The sequence below is a fragment of the Barbus barbus genome (assembly GCF_936440315.1).
Source record: "Barbus barbus genome assembly, chromosome: 18".
Lineage (NCBI taxonomy): Eukaryota > Metazoa > Chordata > Actinopteri > Cypriniformes > Cyprinidae > Barbus > Barbus barbus.
The window spans coordinates 27,264,745-27,283,470 of NC_136746.1; the positions used below are offsets into that span (position 1 = coordinate 27,264,745).

Here is an 18,726-nt window from a genome sequence, read left to right on the forward strand (position 1 = left end):
TAGTTCTGGTGTTAATTTATCTCCAGTTAATAAATGTAAATAATAACTTTTTTCAGCTTAATTTCAATTAAAATATTTTAATAGTTTTAGTTAACAATAAAAACTTTGGCTGTACCGCATCACACTGGGCTCTTCAGCAGCTCATGGATCATAATGTGAGTGATGTGCTTTTGTGTAGCTACGGTGTGTGTGTTTTGAGAGTGTAATGGAGATGTTAAGGACTCTTTTAAAAGCAGTATAGCAATGTGTTATAGGAATAACTCCCTCTTCATATATATAATTTTTTTCTCCCACTGGATTTTGGAGTAAAATGTGGCCTGCATTTATGTTGAGATTCATTGTGATGCTCTTAAGCTGTTAACAGACGCATTCTTTAGAAAGAATAAATTCTACAGTATATGTGACTTGTAATCACATCACCATATTTCACTTCATTTAGATCATATGCGAACCATAGCAACCATTAGAAACGCAAGGTCCAAGTGTTTTTCACATACATGTGCATGCTAGCTGTTGCAGTTTGTATGTCAGTGTGCATATGTGTGTTTTGTGGAGGTGGGGTGTATACAATGCTATTGGGGCAGGGAAGGGGTGTGTGGGGGTGAAAGTGTGGCCCCTCTGTCATTGGCTCTGAGCCTAATGTCACATTATGCGTCTCATTGTGTCTTTGTGATGCTGAGGAGTATAAATACAGCCCTCTCAGTATTCTCACACACACACACACACACACACACTCGTTCCCTCTGCAGACCTACGAACTGAGTTTTCAGAGAAAGAAGCTGCGTCTTAAACTTGTGCAAGTGGACTGTTCTTGAGAAGATTGCAAGTTCTCAACCAAGACTTTGCGGAAACAACTTTAAGATGGATTCTGATGCAAGTTCCACATGCAGTCGGTCTTCTTCTCCTGAGCTGGCTGTGGACTCCAGCTTTTTCTCCAAAAAGGTGTTTCAAGCATACTGCGCAGATAGAGAAATGGGGCAGCCTAGGTCTGAAAAAACACCACAGAGCACCGCATCCGGTGGAAAGAATCGCACACGGGCGGATCTCGCCAATGACGACCTGCAAGATCTACGACTCAAAGTGAACAGCCGCGAGCGCAAACGCATGCACGACCTCAACCAGGCCATGGATGGGCTCAGAGAGGTGATGCCCTACGCGCAGGGCCCGTCCGTACGCAAGCTGTCCAAAATCTCCACCTTGCTTCTCGCCAGAAACTACATCCTCATGCTGTCCAGCTCTCTGGAGGAGATGAAGAAGCTAGTGGGTGATGTTTATGGAGCCAGCAGTCAGAGTCACTCGGCTAGACGGGTTCTGCCACCAACTTCGGCTGCTCCGGCATCCCAGTTGCCGCTGCTCTCGCTTGCCCCGTCTCTGCACTCTTTGGTGAGCAGCACTTCCCAGCACACCTCCACACCGATGGTGGCCCAAGCCCCTCGTTCTCCACCCTCGGCTGGGTATCTGGGTTTCCCTGCTCCACCTCTTCACACCCTGCTGAAGGACCCTCTGCATCTCTCCAGCGGCTACAGGCATTTTCCCGGCATGCCTTGTCCCTGCTCCCTTTGCCAGCCTCTTCCTGCTTCCACAGCCAGCCTGCACAGCCTCTCAATGGGGAAGTGATTCAGGCGAGGCCCAGGCTCCAGGCTGAAGTAGGCTGAAGTTAAAATACGGACTCAAGAAGAACTGAAAGCATCTGGATGTGTTCCTATATGTGTTGTAAACTTTGTAAAATGTCCTGTACATAATTTCTTTTCTAATAAGCTGCTGCTATTTTTATATCAAAGAATGTTTTGTACTGTTTTATAGCGTTTTTGAATAGTCACTGTATGAACATATGTGCTTGTATGTTCTTTGTAGCAAAATGGCAATTGAAAACGTATAGTTTTGTTTCTTAAATTAAACATCTATTATTATAATGAAAAATACCTTGTTTTTCTCAGTGTCTTCATTTGATCATTTAAACAATCTTTAATATTTCAAAGAAGTGCACCTAGTTTAAGGATAAGCATTCATGTTTAAGTATTTGAGAGAAGCTTTTAGCAAACGCGATTTAAAGTGCATTCAAGCTCAAACCCTTGACCTTGGTGTTGTAAGCATCATGCTTTAGATATAGGAATATTTGCAGATCTATTGACTTAAGTTCAACACATTTTTTTAATCACAATCAAAACAATTTTACATTTTATATATATTATAAATAATATTAAAAAATTACACAAAATATACAAATTAATTATGAAATTTTATATATACGGTTCTGTAATGTCAAAGTTTTTATTTTATTTGTTATATTCTATTCTATTTTATTTTATTTAGTATGCTTTGCAACTATGGAAAACAATGCACCATTTTACTCAGGAGATTTTTAACCCATAATTTTATTTTTATTATTTATTTATTTATTCTCCCTGGTGAAGTTCAATGGAGATCAAATTTGTACTAAAGTTAAACCTTTTTAAATCATTTATTTTAAAATTGCCAGACTGGCATTGCAAGTAAGACATGTGTTCTTAATTTACTTGTTTGTTCAAATAAAATTGAACAACTTTTTTTTACTTAAAGGAATTGTTGGAAATCTATTAAATAATTCAAGAACAATAACTAAATATGAATAAATCTTTCAACCCATATTAATTTAAATAAAGCTGATATAAATATGAAATAATGAGATGCTAAAATTATAAAATGCCAGCTGCTCATCTGTTCTGAAATCAAGTGTCAGTGTTTGTATGTGTCAATGTGTTTCATGATATATATGAATATAAAATGAGTCCATATGCTTTCATCCAGCACCATTACCGCAATATTGCCCACATTGTGTTTATGTTTTTAGCATATGCTAACAAACACGGGCATCATTTTTGCCCGCTATAAAACGCTGCCTTTGGACTGAACCATCTGTAACGAGACTCGTTAATGTATGAAAAAGAAAGGCAGCCAGACCGCTCGGAGCCCGGGGCCTACTCTCACCCATCAATCAGAGAGAGAGAGACGCAAGCTGTCGCCAGGTTGGCGCGTCAGCATTGTGCAGCACACGCAGGGGACGGCCAGCGCTTCTTTTCATGTTAGTGCAGGAAGATTTGTCACTGTCCAATAAAGCTGTGATCATATTCAGGCCGTCCTCCCTGGGAGTCGTTTTCATGAGAGGCTCTGACAGCTGTGCACACCATCATTTGTTAGCTGGCGAGATCATTTGACTTTTTGGATCTTCTGATATGACCAATGGTTAGAAATGAAGGTGTGAAATATTGGGCACAATAGCATCAGAAATAAACCAGGACTCCGAGTAAAATTGACAAAATTCACTTTGATATTTATTATGTTGGTAGCAAATTCCACTGTCCTGTATTTATAGAAATTGATACTTTCATTCAACAAGGATGCGTTAAATTGATCAAAAGTAAAGACATTTATAATGTTTCAAATAAAAGCAGCTCTTCTAAACTTTCTATTCATTAAATCCTGAATAAAATGTATCATGGTTCCCACAAAAATATGAAGCAGCACATCCGTTTTCAATATTGATAATAGTAAGAAATGTTTCTTGAGCAGCAAATCAGCAAATTAGAATGATTTCTGAAGATCATGTGACAGTAATGTAGGAGTAAAAATTCAGCTTTGCATCACAGGAATAAATGATTTTTGAAAATATATTCAAATAGAAAACAGTTATCATAAATTAAAATAATATTTCACAATATTACTGTTTTTACTGTATATGTGATCAAATTATTTCAGCCTTGGGGAGAAGAGACGTCTTTAAACATTACAAAATCTTACCAACCCCAAATTTCAAAGAGTAGCGTGTGCACTCAATAAGATGCTAAATTTTAAAAGATAAATGCTATATTTACTCAGTATTTAATATATGCATGTAATATAAATGCATATGGCCTCACCATGCACTAAAAGTAAGAATTAAAAATAATGTTGTGATTTCTAAACGAGTGCTACTCTATAGCCATCAGTTGCATGCCATCAGTGACCTCTGAACAGAATTTTGACTCATCTTGCAATTCAAGTTTACCCGAAAGCACTAGACACACACTATAGAAGTCAGGCAAGACATTCCTTGGGTGGAATAAAGAAATATTTCATTAACATGTACAGTAATATTTTACTTTTATTCATTTAAGCAGATGCTTTTATCCAAAGTGTCTTACAAAAGAGGAACAAAAGCATGTTTTTGTTGTGTATTTTAATGTTTATTAGTGGAAAGCTTTGCTTTTTTAGACCTCCGTTTTTTAATATGCACACAAAAGGGAACTTTTTTGTGTTCATCAACCACATAACACAGATTCTGCTGTTAGGAACATTACTATAAAGAGCTCTCCTTTGAAATATCAGTTAATGTTAACTTTTAGTGTTTTATCATAATCAAAGCAATACATCGTGAAGGAGTGGATTTTATGCTCTTTGCGAGTGGCTTCTTTGCTTTAACACACCATGGTACAACACCCTTAAAAAAATAAAGCTGGTTTTCGCAGTGATGTCATAGAAGAACCAATTTTCTTAGTGTGAAGAACATTTAAAAAATCTAAAGTACTTTTTTCCACTATAAAGATTTTTTTCCTTCTGTGGAATGGAAATGTTCCATAGTTGTTAAATGTTTTACATGGAACCATCAATGCAAATAAATTGCCTTTCTTTATAAGAGTACATTTTTTAGACATTATATTACTGATACCGAAGCATACACTCTTAAAAACAACAGTTCCAAAAGGGTATTTTTGCAATGATGCTATAAAAGAAGTATTTTTAGTTCCCCAAAGAACCTTTTAGTGAACAGTTCTTAAACCATTTTTCTTAGTGTGACCAACATTTTAAAATATAAAGAGCCTTTTGTGGAATGGAAAGGTTCTATGAATGTTAAAGGTTCTTATTAGAACCATAGATGCTGATAAAGAACCTTTATTTTTAAGATTGTATTTCATAATAGTGCTAGTGCACATGATGCAAAATGCTGCAGTCCAATGCTTTTTGTACTTGAAATCTTCATTTGTGCAAAATCCTTTTATACACACGCACGCAGTTTGAGACTGTATTTTTCGAGAGCTAAATCAACCGTGAAAAATACACATTTCTCCTTGCAGGAATCCCGGACAGACAACTGAAAGATCAGAGGAGAGATGAAGAGATGTGTCTCCTCTCCTCCTCTGCTCTCCTCCCTCTCTCTCTCACCCTAAATGGAGGAAGACAATAGCACTCGCTCCGAGCACAAAGAGAGGGCGCAGGGGGCAGCCCGTAACACAGCCCCTCTCTTTTTGTGTTTTTTTCTCGATGCGGTAACCAGCCCGGTTGGCCTGCAGAGGGCCCTGACACTCCAACGGCAACACAAAGGCCCTTAGCTCCTTATTTATGGGCCCATTGACAGCGCTAAAGAGCTCCTGTCAGGGGCCTGCTCGCAGTCAGCTGGTGAACGTCCCAGCGGGGGGAGGCAGCTGCCATCCTGCCCGGAGAAGAAGCTCCCTCTGCGGGTCCCCGTGTCCCTGAGGCCCCCCTGAGTCGGGGCCCCCCCTCCAGGTCCCAGGCACAGGTGGGTATGGGAAGCTGAACACATTGTGGGGATTACTGGGAGCTGTGGCCTGGCCTGCTGCACAGGGATAATTAGACACATTGACTTGTGCAAAGCTGGTGTTTCCTGATTGGGGGCAGATGGTAACGGTCCATAGAGAGATAGCAGCAGGGGATGTATCTGTATGTGAATGCTTGTTAGGGAAAGGTATAGGGACACACAGGCAAGCATATGAACATATGTAGGTTTTCTAGTATTTTTTTTATTAAATAGTTTTTGAAAATAGTCTCTTATGCCATGCACTGCAATATTATTATTATAATAAAAAAAAAATCAAAATACATTAATATTGTAAAATATTATCGCAAGTTTTATACATATATTTTTACAATAAGATTTTTTAAATGTCTTTGTATACCATATTTATCAGATAAATGTATTTAATTGTTTAAAAATACAGTAACAACAGTAAAATTGTGAAATATTATTATAATTAAATATTATAATTTAAATATACATATATTCTAATATTTTTGAAATAAATCTTATGTTCTCATGACGCCTCATGAAATATAATTTTTTTACTGTATTATTGATCAAATAAATGCATATTTGTTCAAAATTACAGTAAAAACTATACTATTTAGAAATATAATTACATTTAAAATAACTATTATAGATTTTTAATTCTATATTTTATTTCAATGTATATATAGAAAACCTTACCCGTTTCTTTCCAGTGTTTTAACTGTTTTTGTTACTAAAATAGAATTCAATCTGTCTGGGATTGAACTGTCCAGTCTGTAAGTGGTTACATGAAATCTCATTCTCTCTTCTTGTGTTTTTGAGCCCAGTGATACTTCTGCAATCTGTTCTGAATGTGACATAGCGGGATCATCTAATCAATACATGAAAACACCTTCTGCGGCCCCAGATTCAGACTGACAGAGTTAATTAGGGAACCAAAGGTCCCAATTAGTGGGTTTGGGGAGCATTTGGGGGACATATTGTGGACATGCACATATTGCTCAGGGAGGCTTCCATTAAGAGAGAGGCAGTGCTCACCCGACGGCAACGCTGACCCGGTGACATCCTGTTAAACCTCACTTCCTGCCAGCCGCTCAGTGCTCAGTGACAAGCAAAACACAGCTGAGACGGGTGTCACGTGTGTATATAATGTGAGGGGTCCGGGGCCTCAGGTGTGTAGTTAAGCACTCCCATTAGGCCTCAATCCATATGGGCTGTTCTGAATTCTAATGAGGTGATAAACTCCTCGTGTCAATTCCATTATGAGCAAATTCATTTCTTTATTATGTGTAACAGAGTGACGAGACAAACTCTCTCCCGTGAGACTTTCTGCCATTTATGGTTCCAGTCCTCTAAACTATGAGACCGCTAACTAAGATCCTGATTTTGACCAAATGAAGAAAAACAGTTTAAAGCTATTATATCTTTTAAAAACTAGATTGTTTTTTTCCTCATCATCCTATTTATTTATATAAATAATATAAATAGTATATACATACAAACACACACACTATAATATATACTATATGCATTTATTTATCGAAAGTTCTGAAATTTCATGAAATATAAAGTCAAATATTTGTCAGATAAAATATTTTATACATTTTAAAAATAGAGAAATATAACTTTAGGAAATATGCCAATAGTACTTTACAACACTTATTTATTTTTTTAGTCAGACATTTTTTATCCATTTTACAAGTATATAAATGAATAGTGATATATTTATTTATACTTCTTAAATTTCTTGAATCATAAAGTCAAATGTTGGTCAGATAAAATGTATGTATATATTTTTTTAACGCACATAAAATAGAAAAAATATTTTTTTAACGCACCTACCAAGTGTACTTTACAGCATTTATTTAATCCATAAAATAGTTTCTTGTGGTGTGTGATTATTTATTTGTGCCCTACAGGCCGTCAGTGCAATGACATGCGTTTTCATGTTTCATCACAAATCGTGATCCTTTGCGGTTGCCTTACTACGCAGTGTAATATGGAAAATAATTTAATTAACTGTGTTATGGACATTTTCTCTTTTTAGAGCAAGTTACTGGTTTATATAACTCTTAAAATCATTAATAAATTATCTTCACTTTGTTTAACGCGGTGTTTATAAATATTATTTTGACGCGCTGGTGAGGTCAGAGTTCAGGCTACACGGATGTCGTCATGCGCTGAAGATGGCAGACGGGTGAGTTTACAGCACATACATGTTTACTTTGTCGTTTTAATGCACGATATAAATAATATGTTGTCATTTAGCAACATTGATTTAACTCTAAAGAGTGCATATCCGCAGTAAAGAGATGTTTGTGACCTTTTTTAAATGATGGGTTTTATTGGCGGATGTTAAGGAGGAAGTCAGGCGGGTTTGTTTACAAAAATATCACAGAGTCATGAACAAAAACAGACATGTCACGGCCATCGTTATTAATTATAATATTCATGTAAACCCATCTAACACAACATATACACGATCTATATCATGTTAACACAGTAAAGGGATGAGATGGTATGGTCAGATATTGAAATGAAGGACTCGTATGTGACAGATTGCCATTATTGATAAAATCTAATAAAAATTATTTTATATATTTTTTAAGAATTATAGTCACGATGATATAATGTTATTTTCTTGACATTGTGTAAATAAGTTATAATAAATTACGTTTAAGGGCCTGTGAGTTTGACCAGAGGATAGTTCTTTAGAAAGAGAAAGGCTTCCTTAAATTACAACACGCACATGTTTTTATTTATTTTGTTATTTTTTTTATATAAGTTATACCCCCGGTTTCACAGACAAGGCTTAAGGCTAGTCCTAGACTAAAATGTAAATCTTAGCTGTTTCAACTGAAATAAACTCGCACTGACTGATCTTAAAATATATCAGTGCCTTTGTTTTGTCTCAAGATGCACACCAGTAATGTTTTTTTCACTAAATGTCCTAATTGAACTATGGCCTAATCCTGGTTTAGTCTAAGCCCTGTCTGTGAAACCGGGCCATAGAGTTCTAAGGAGACTGCATAACAGTTATGTATCATTTGTGATGGTTACTAATGATTTGAATCATGTTTGATGATCGCAGGGAAGGAGGATGGTGGGGAGGCTGGCTGACACAGAGCTTCCAGGCCGTCAAAGACAAGGTGAGACACATCCAGACATAATCCAGATCAGATCCAGTGTGGACGTATCATATGAATAATGCTGAAATGTTTTAGGAATCTCTCAGCAGTTTGTTAAAGCTATTTTTTTACATTCTTTTTTTAATTGAACTAAAAATGATTTATAATAATTATTTTTTTATTACATAACCTTTATTTCATTCTTAAACAATGTTTAATTATCAGATTTTTAATGTGGAGTCAAATTTCTAAACCCAAATGTAGCTCAAATAATTTTACTGATAGCTGCATGTAGTCATAATTTGTACATTTGTTTTCTTGCGTAATATTTTGCCAAAAAACGCATAATGTGTCCATTACCTTGCATCAAATTTGGTTTCAGTCCTGCCTAAATTTGTATTAAAATGAATTTGTATGAATACTTAACATTTATTTTTATGATTATATATTTTTTTAATAAAATAAATATTAGTGTTCATAAAGTTAATATTTACATGAATAGCTACATGATCATTTAATAATAATTTACGAAATCTTTGTGTCGATTTGGCTTCAGCTCTGCTTCTATTTGTAATATTTATATTAATATTTCGTGGTTTTTGGAATGAATAGATTTTGAAATTAATATTAGTGCTCATAAAATGAATATTTCTATGAATACCAATCATAAAATGATGGGTTGTCTCAACAGTCAACTGAGGCGTATGAGTTTATCAAACGGGACCTGACAGAATTCTCCAGCGTGGTCCAACATGACACGGCATGCTCCGTTGTTGCGACAGCGAATGCCATTAAGAGCAAACTGGCAGTAAGGAAACAATTTTACAACACACCAAAACAATGTTAATGCTTACCTTCTTTAGTCTTCAGTGCTAAAGCCAGACATCATTCCTTTAGTTTAGTTTACGTGGAGGCAAACCCTAGCCACAAATTATAGTTTATATGCTATTTTGCTTTTTTTAGGTTGAAAATTCATCAGAGGCCACGCAAAAGGTGAAGAAGGGCATTTCGAATATTCTGGGTGTGATCACAGACACTTTGGCCCCTCCCCAAGACATGACCATCGACTGTGACGTCATCACGCTGGTAGCCACTGCGACAGGCACAACAGAGGTGTATGACAGCAGCAAGGTCGGCCACATCCACATAGGTTAAATAAATAATAGGTTAAATACATACTTGCATAGTTACATGTATAATTAAATACATGCCTGCTGTATTTCCTCTCAGGCTCGACTCTACAGTCTTCAAGCAGACCCTGCTACATACTGCAATGAGCCTGACGGTGTGTAAATGCTTCATGTTTTCTCTAAATCTCAAACAGGGATGTGTTTTGAGAGTTTTAATATGTATTCCATGTATTTTTCTCTTTCCAGGCCCTCCACAGCAGTTTGATGCCTGGTTGTCCAGTTTCACATTGGAAGAGAGGAAAGCCGAGATCTCCGAACAACTGGTCAACAGCCCCGCCATAAGAGCTCTTTATACTAAAATGGTATGACGCAACCTTACTGACCACGATTCATCTGTGCATGTAATTCCACATTATGAAATAATTAATTTGCTTGTGTTGATGTCAGGTGCCAGCAGCAGTGGCTCATTCAGAATTCTGGCAGCGGTACTTCTATAAAGTGTTCCAGTTGGAGCAGGTACAGCAGATCTATGTCTAATACTGACTCTTGAGCTGAAATCAGGCTTATGAGCTTATCTGAACACACACAGCTCAGATGCTCAAACAGCATAATGACGTCAGTATGAATCACAGGAAACTTGCCAGCACAACACTTTTCTTTTGTTGAGGTTTCGTATTTGTTCTTAGGTGTGGTATCAAACAGGCATTCAGTTAGTTAAAGATTAACATGGTAGCTCCATCTGCTGGTCATGTATGTATATGCAATTGGTTTGCAGGCTTTGGGTATACGCAGCTGTTCTGTTTAAAGGAACAGTTCACACAAAAATAAACATTTACTGAAAATCAAATCACCCTCAGGCTAAGATATAGATGAGTTTGTTTCTTCATGGGAATAGATTTGGAAAAATTTAGCATTACATCTCTTGCTCACCAATGAATCCTCTGCAGTGAATGGGTGCCGTCAGAATGAGAGTCCAAACAGCTGATAAAAACATCTCAATAATCCACACAATTCCAGTGCATCAATTAACATCTTGTGAAGTGAAAAGCTGCGTGTTTGTAAGAAATAAATCCATTACTAAAACCTTTTTAACTTCAAACCGCTGCTTCTGGCTAAAATATGAGTCCTCTATACATAATATTGCCGCCTTCACTAACAAAGTAATTTTGTCTGAATCAGGAGAGAAATATGCACAGATCAAGCACTTTTTACAAGCAAAAACAATCCACAACAAATGTGTTCTGATGAACAACAAACTCAGCTGATCTTGGATGCCTGAGGTTAATTTTTATTTATTGGGTCCCTCATTGCTAATATAGTAATCAAAGACCCCTTATACAGGCCCTGTTTACAATTATGCTATTCCAGATGTTTCAAGAACTGTATGATCTTCAGTAAAAACAACAATTGTTGAGTGGAAAAATATGTATTGCCGTTTCTATTACTCTTATTCTTTTTTTATTTATTTTAGATTTTTGATATTTTAATACATACTTTAATTTTAAATAAATACAATTAATTAAAATTACTTTGCTAAGGCCCCTTGATTGGTCTAAAAATGCATCTGTGCATCCAAAGTATTAAATTATAGGATTTAATTTAAAATATCTAGTATGTTACACATTTATTTTGTAGCCAAATTACAACCTTTTTCAGATGTAAAAACCCACCAGATCCAGAATTCCAGCACAGAAGCACTCAATGCATTTGGATCAAACCGAAGAAATCAAGTCAAATAAATAAACAATTTCTGTTTGTGACTTTGGTGCAATATAGTGGACAATAAGTGTTTGTTTGATTTAAAGCAATAGTTCACCCAGAAATTAAAATTGTGTCATTTGCTCAACCTTATGTCATTCTAAAACTTTCTGTAAATAACAAAAGCTGCTCAGTAAAACATTTCTGGGTCTATATGTTCTAGTAGGAGGATACCAATTAATATGGCTTTTGTTTTAACGAGTTAGTATCATTAATGTGTATATATAGTGGCATTTTAAGGGGTTGTACAGCTGCCTTTTAATGTGATTATATTTCTAAAATGGCACGTCTTGTACCTTATTTATTAAAAATCTGTGTGTCTGTAGGAGGAAGCCAGGAGAGTAGCGCTGAAGCAGAGGGCAGAGCAGACGAATCATTCTGAGAGCCTTGGTTGGGAGGAAGAGGACGAAGAAGGTTTGGATAAAATTAGCATAATTTAGTACTATTTATTTGGATTTTTAGTGGAAAGTGTCAAGCATACTAACTACTTTAACTTTGCTGTTTATTTGCCTTAAAAGGCAAGAGCCTTTGTGTTCCTTAATCTCTTCTCTCTCTCTAGGTGAGTTTCTCGGGGCCACGTCTTCATCTCGACTAGATTTCACACCACCTGTCAAAGAGGCATGTGTCCCTTCGGTAACAGTAGAGGCCACCCCTGAAAGCTCCTCACCCTCTCAAGTGGTGGTTTCCACCAGCAACGTAGCATCTGATGTCACTCCCTCCGTAAGCAGCGACAGTGTCAGCTTCCCCACCCAGATCGAGAATCAAGCGGACTCGGTCACCATCAGAGTCACGCAACCATCGCCCGCTCCAGACGAGGTCTCTCAGAAACTCTCAGAAGCCAGTCTACAGGAGACATTCCCAGAGGAGCAACCCTCACAGCGTGAAGAGACCGCCAGAGAGGACGTAGCTCAAGACCTCCGAGTGTTTGAGCTCAACTCAGACAGCGGCAAATCCACACCCTCCAATAACGGCAAGAAAGGTGAAACTATTTTTTAATAGTTTTTATAAACATAACATTTGATCAAAAGTGACCGTCTAAACATTTATAATGTTACAAAAGATTTCTATTTTAAATAAATGCTGTTCATTTGAACTGTTCATTGATAAATCCATAAAAATATTAGATTAGCATATTCGAATGATTTCTGAAAGATCATGTGACACTGAAGACTGGAGTAATGATGCTGAAAATTCAGCTTTGCCTAACTAGATGAATTACATTACATAAGTATATTCATACAGAAAAGTTATTTTAAATTAAAGTCATATTTTACAATGTTTTGACTGTACTTTTGATCAAACGAAATGCAGCCTAGGTGAGCATAAAATCTTAAAAAAATAAAAACAATAAAACTTAAACCATAGCATGAATGAAATATTGAATTCTGATGTTATGTCTGCACTGTGTGTTTGTGCACATGTAGGTTCGAGTACAGATGTAAGTGAAGACTGGGAGAAGGATTTTGATCTGGATATGACAGAAGAGGAGGTTCAGATGGCTTTGTCTAAAATAAACGCAACAGAAGAGGTTTGTTCTTCACAACAGCTAATCAAGTAGAAATGGTGAAGATCTTTACACCATGTTTAGAAATAATACTATTTTACTTGATATTTTCTGGCTTTGATTGGACAGTGACTAGACTGTGTTCTTTTCTTCGTTTGGTAGATGCTTTTATCCAAGATAAAGCATTTGTTTCATGAGTTTAGATGTCTTGTACATGTTTATGCATGGCCAGTTCAAAGTTCTTGTTTTAGCAGATTAGTCGATTGATGTGCGAGTAGGATGCCTCTTATCTGTTTTCTGCGACTCATCAGGATGCTTTAGCATTTACAAGTCAAGTGACCTTTATTTTTGATAGTGCTTTATACAATACAGATTATTTCAAAGCAACTTCACGGTATACAACAGAAAAAGAACAGAAACAATCATGCAAATTTCATCAAATTCAAATTCTGCTGTAAAGCAGCTGTAATAACACAATAGTGTCATTACTCAGCTCCAGACAGTTCAGTTCAATAACTGTTTAAAGTTCATCAGTTCTGAAACTAGTTCAATGATACGTAGCTTTGCTGAAGACAGCAGTGTTGATATTTATCTCAACTCAGTTCAGTGTTCAGTAAGTCACAAGACATTTCGGATTTTGTGCTGTCCATTTGTGATGTGATCACCGGAGAGGAATGGCTATACCAGGTGCAGTAATAAATTCAGTTTTCATTATTTTATTTCTTTACCAGTTGGAAGATGAGGACTGGGAGAACTGGGAGTGAGAATCTTGTGGAGGGAATTCTGGCCCGATATCGACGTGAGACGTTGCTGTTCCCAAAGTGAACCATGCTTAATATATATATAACTCCTAGTCTACGGCCACACCTGCTCATTCAACCTGTCCAGTGAGCGGGTCACCTCCTGCGAATGAAATTTACATGCTAGCTAAACACGTGTCCACCAAGCAGTGATGTGAAGTGTGATGAGGTGATCTGGTCTCACTCTGGCTGTCCTAAAAATGACCTGCGGTGAAACACTAAGACTGATCAGAGGAAGCACGTATCAGTTAATGAGGAGAGGTCATCTCGCAATGCCATTTGTACCTGCCGTATGTACTTTAATGTTATTCTTCTTTGGAGATTTCAGTGGGAGAATGCAAATTAACTGCCGGGGCTCCTGATTAGCTGTAATCTGTTAAATTGTTCAACATTTTTATAGGATTATAAAATAATCCTTCACATGAAAAATATATATAAGTTATGTTTCTTTTCTTTTTTTTGGCATATAGGCTTTTTTTATTTTAGCTTCTCTTGAAATGCTAACACCTTTAATCTTATGCAATTTATTTTAGCATTGAGAATGGAAATGGAGAGATGCTTCATTCATTCTGCTGATGCTCCATGGCCTTGTTCAGTGTTGTGTGGAATGAAAAAAATGTCATGCAAAAATTACGGGAAAAAAAAAACAACTTTGACTAAATGCACCTGTTGGTCCTGTGCTGTCCACTTTATTTCCCTGCCCTTGTCTTCATCTTCTCATAGTCTGAAATTGTAAATGTGATATATTGGTGCTTAGCATTTCATCCAGATGGTCATGGGTCACTTGGCTTACTCTAGGTAATATAAAGATCATATGAGTTCCCATTTATTTGACACTTAACACTTTTTATCAATATAGGTTTAAACTGCAGGCATATCACTGCAGGCGTTTTTTTAAGGTAAGGCTCATCTTTTGGTGAATACAGCCTCCAGACTGACTCATATCATCTAAATCTCTTGCATGCTGCATCTCTACGGTGTTTCTCTAGACCTTTACTTTGATCATAACTATATAGACATATTTAAAAAAGGGTCTCAAGCTGTCAATACTTTTTACAGTTATATTGTCCTCTATTTTTCCAGTGAACATCACCATTAAAAGCAATATCATGCAAATTTGTTTGAATAGCCATTTTTTATTTTTGGTCATTTAAAACCACAATATTGTGCTATACTGTACATACCTAGAAGACTTTCAATATAGCATGCAACTCACTATGCTACCTGTAATTTATTTATTTTTTTTCTTTCAGAATTTACGATGGGTTGGAATGACATGAGTAGCTTTTTTTTTTTTTTTTTAAATGGGTAAACTGTTTAATGTGTCATGTATTTTAAACAGTGCAAGAAGCATTCAGAATTAAGTTTGTAAGTATGCTATTTTATTTTAAAATGTGGTCACATTTATGAATATATGGAGAATTTTCATGAATGAAATCCAGTAATTTCAAAAGAATTCCCCATGCAGATTTCGCAACGCTTTCTGGTCACTCAAATTCATTTGCTAACAGAAAGTTCTTGGTTTGGTATTTCTTATGGCTTTGTTTGAAAGTGACTTCTGTGAGCTGTGCTTTATACATCAATACACTATTAACAATAGACAAATTTCATTAATGTGAACATTTTGCGTGTTGTGTATTTGCACGTTGACGTATCAGATTGTTACAATGGAGACCATTTAAAATCTGACTTTTTTTAAGGCTTGACTTCACATCTAGAAGCATAATGGGTTTTCCAAATGAACTGTCAGGATGAAAACTAAACACACTGGGATGATGATGAAGACACAGATAGTCAAACTCCTTGAAATGTAATCACACACTGAGCGCAGTGAAACACATTTTAATTTGGCTATATGCTCGGTTTCTGTATTTACCTTTACATTTGTGAAAATGAAAATGATGAAGTAGCCTATGTTTTATCCAGAGATGGTGAAAACAGCAGCTGAAGTTATCAGTCTTATGCATAGAACAGTTAAAAAATTGCCTAGCCAGAGGGTTACTTTAAAAAAGAGACCCACGTCGCATTGATCTGGCTATTAAACTATTCTAAATCTAATTTAGGTATTAATAGTCTGCCGAAACGCTTATTAATATTCATAAGGCTGGGTTTGCCTTGCAGGCACCTATGACTCTGTGGAAACAGGGAGATGATGACTTGTGATCTAAATATACCTTCAGGAGAAACATCTTTAAGCACACATTATTAAAACATAAGCCTCATTTATTTTAGTTGCTTTAATCAATGCAGCAGACGTTAGCTGCAATACATTTTAAATGTAGTCTGAAATGAGTTTAAACAGCAGTTTCTTTTGGGGACAGCAGATGGCAGACTTGACCCAAACCTGTGGTTAAAGCAGAGCAGGTACAGTGCATGGCATTTCCCCCCAAAATAAACAGCTTTTTACTAGTTTATGGAAGTGATATTAATATTGTTTTAAGTTATGGCTTGGTGCTTGGTTGATAAATTTAATTTCAGCTCAGTTTCTCGGTTTACAGTTTACTGATGTTAGTATGTAAGGAGTGTGTGGTTTTTTTTGGCATACTTTATGGCAGTGTTTGGCTCTGTTTTTTATTGCATACTGTTTGCTTCTTATACTGTGTGCTTTATACATTTAAAAAGTAGTGTAAGGTACAGTACTAAACGTAAAAACTGCTGCACTGTTGTCAAAAGGCCTCACTATGGCGAATGCTTAATTCAGTGATTGGTGTACAGTCATCTCAGAAGTGGTTATTTTCCATTTTTAATCTAATTTCATGTAATGTATGTGTCTTAACTTTTTGGAAGTCTGAAAAAAAAGTAGTCAAGCTGTTGACTATCACTAGAGCTATATCTCAGTTTACCTACCATGCTAGTTTTGGGACAGGCTGCATTTAAAAGTTAATGAGATAACATAACTTGGCATAACAGTTCACCATGTAATTGCAGATTAAATAAATATTTTGTCATCTGGTTCGATATTGATTATTAATCCCTAAAACTCCTTTATCTAAACCTGACTTTCCTAATCGTCCGTATGCTATGTTTGTATTTTTTAACATTTTATTTGTGTTAATTTGTAGTTCTGAACCAAATCTTCCTTCAAAAATGTAGGTTGTGGTCCATATTAGCCATTGTAGTGTGCATGAATCAGCACTTAGTAGTAGACCATCCAGGCACATTTGGAATACTTATTTTAGCATACTATAGTTTAGGGCACACAAATACTATTTAGGGCAGGTCATACGTGAGCTGGGACACAGCATAGTTCTAGTTGAATGCATTGCATTGTGGGATACTGTTCTGAGCAGTGTGTTATGTTGTATACTGCACATACTGGCTAATGGTATGTGCAAAAACAAAGGGAGTTAAATAGCTGCATGAAAGTATTTTTTCCCTCAGCATTTAGACAGGCCAACTATAACCCCACTACTTAAGAAACCCACCCTTAACCCATCTCTTTTAGAGAACTACAGACTGGTTTCCCTTCCTTTCATTGCATTGTACGAACACGAGCTGTGTTCAACCAAGTCTCTGCCTTTCTCACACAAAACAACCTCCTCGACAGCAACCAGTCTGGTTTCAGAAGTGGACATTCAACCGAGATTGCCTTGCTCTCAGTTGTTGAAACCCTTAGGCTGGCAAGAGCGGATCCTAAATCTTAAATTTTTATCTTGCTGGATCTGTCCGCTGCTTTTGACATGGTTAACCACCAGATCCTCCTGCTAAAGCTATTGGTAAAGGGCATCTCATGAACCGCACACCAGTGGTTTGAGTCTTACTTCTCAGATAGGTCCTTCAAGGTATCTTGGGAGAGGTGAGGTTTCTAAGTCGCAACATCTAACTACTGGGGTGGCTCAGGTCTTGGACCACTTCTCTTCTCTGTCTACATGGCATCACTAGGTTCTGTCATTCAGAAACATGGCTTTTCATATCACTGCTATGCTGATGACACTCAACTCTACTTCTCATTCCATCCTGATGGTCAGACGATAACTGCTCACATCTCAGCTTGTAGTTTCAGCAAACCCATCGTTTTATAACAATTTCACCATTCGGCTCATCAGCCACTCCTTCAGAAACAGCCAGAAACCTATGAGTTACGATTGATGATCAGCTGACTTTCTCAGACCACATTGCTAAAACTGCCTGGTCCTGCAGATTTATTCAACATCAAGAAGATCAGGCCCTTTCTTTCGGAGCATGCTTCACAACTCCTTGTTCAAGCTCTTGTTCTGTCCAGGCTGGACTATTGCGATGCTCTCTTAGTGGGTCTTCCAGCCAGTTCTATCAAACCTTTACAATAAATCCAGAACTCGGCAGCAAGATAAATTTTTAATGAGCCAAAAAGACTGCACGTCACACCTCTATTTATCAATTTGCATTGGCTACCAATAGCTGCTCGCATAAAATTCAAGGCATTAATGTTTGCCTTGAAAACCACCACTGGCTCTGCACCCCTTTACCTAAATTCATTACTTCAGACTTATGTGCCCTCTATAGAAACTTACGTTCTACAAGTGAACGTCACTTTATTGTGCCATCCCAAAGGGGCACAAAATCACTTTCACTGACTTTTAAATTAAATGTTCCCTCATGGTGGATCCTTGGCCATTTTCAAGAATCGGCTAAAAACGCATGACTTCCATCTTTATTCGACCCTCTAACTCTAGCTCTCTATTCTAATTATATTCTTTAAAAAAAAAAAAACAGTAACACTACCTGTTCTAATCTTTTTTTATTCTATCTATTTGTTTTCGTTTTATTTATATAATTAAAAAAACAAATCTTGCTATGTGTACTGCATTAAGCTAACTGAGACTTGCAAATCATTGCTCTTTTGATGATTTTGATTGCTTCCATTGTCCTCATTTATAAGTCGCTTTGG

The 18,726-nt window shown here is 36.7% G+C and overlaps 2 protein-coding genes across 4 annotated transcripts; both read left to right on the top strand.

The window, feature by feature from the left end:
• Positions 1-861: 861 nt before the first annotated feature.
• Positions 862-1,617, top strand: LOC306884570 (oligodendrocyte transcription factor 3-like; the record flags this gene model as incomplete). Its single annotated transcript, XM_079440534.1, has 1 exon — positions 862-1,617. One exon carries the CDS (start codon positions 862-864, stop codon positions 1,615-1,617), a length of 756 nt encoding a protein of 251 aa, XP_079296660.1.
• A 6,084-nt stretch (positions 1,618-7,701) lies between these two features.
• Positions 7,702-16,816, top strand: LOC306884329 (BSD domain-containing protein 1; the record flags this gene model as incomplete). Of its 3 annotated transcripts, XR_013785431.1 has the most annotated exons (12): positions 7,707-7,736; positions 8,631-8,688; positions 9,359-9,475; positions 9,631-9,798; positions 9,898-9,952; positions 10,044-10,159; positions 10,245-10,313; positions 11,882-11,969; positions 12,115-12,534; positions 12,980-13,083; positions 13,791-14,344; positions 14,617-14,972. XR_013785431.1 is itself a non-coding variant. In XM_079440089.1 (11 exons), 11 exons carry the CDS (start codon positions 7,726-7,728, stop codon positions 13,821-13,823), a joined length of 1,239 nt encoding a protein of 412 aa, XP_079296215.1. In that variant the 3' UTR covers positions 13,824-16,816. The 3 variants fall into 3 exon arrangements, 2 of the variants coding, with proteins under 2 accessions (XP_079296215.1, XP_079296214.1); XM_079440089.1 differs by having other exon boundaries at positions 7,702-7,736; positions 13,791-16,816; XM_079440088.1 differs by lacking the exon at positions 7,707-7,736 and having other exon boundaries at positions 8,614-8,688; positions 13,791-16,816.
• Positions 16,817-18,726: the final 1,910 nt, after the last annotated feature.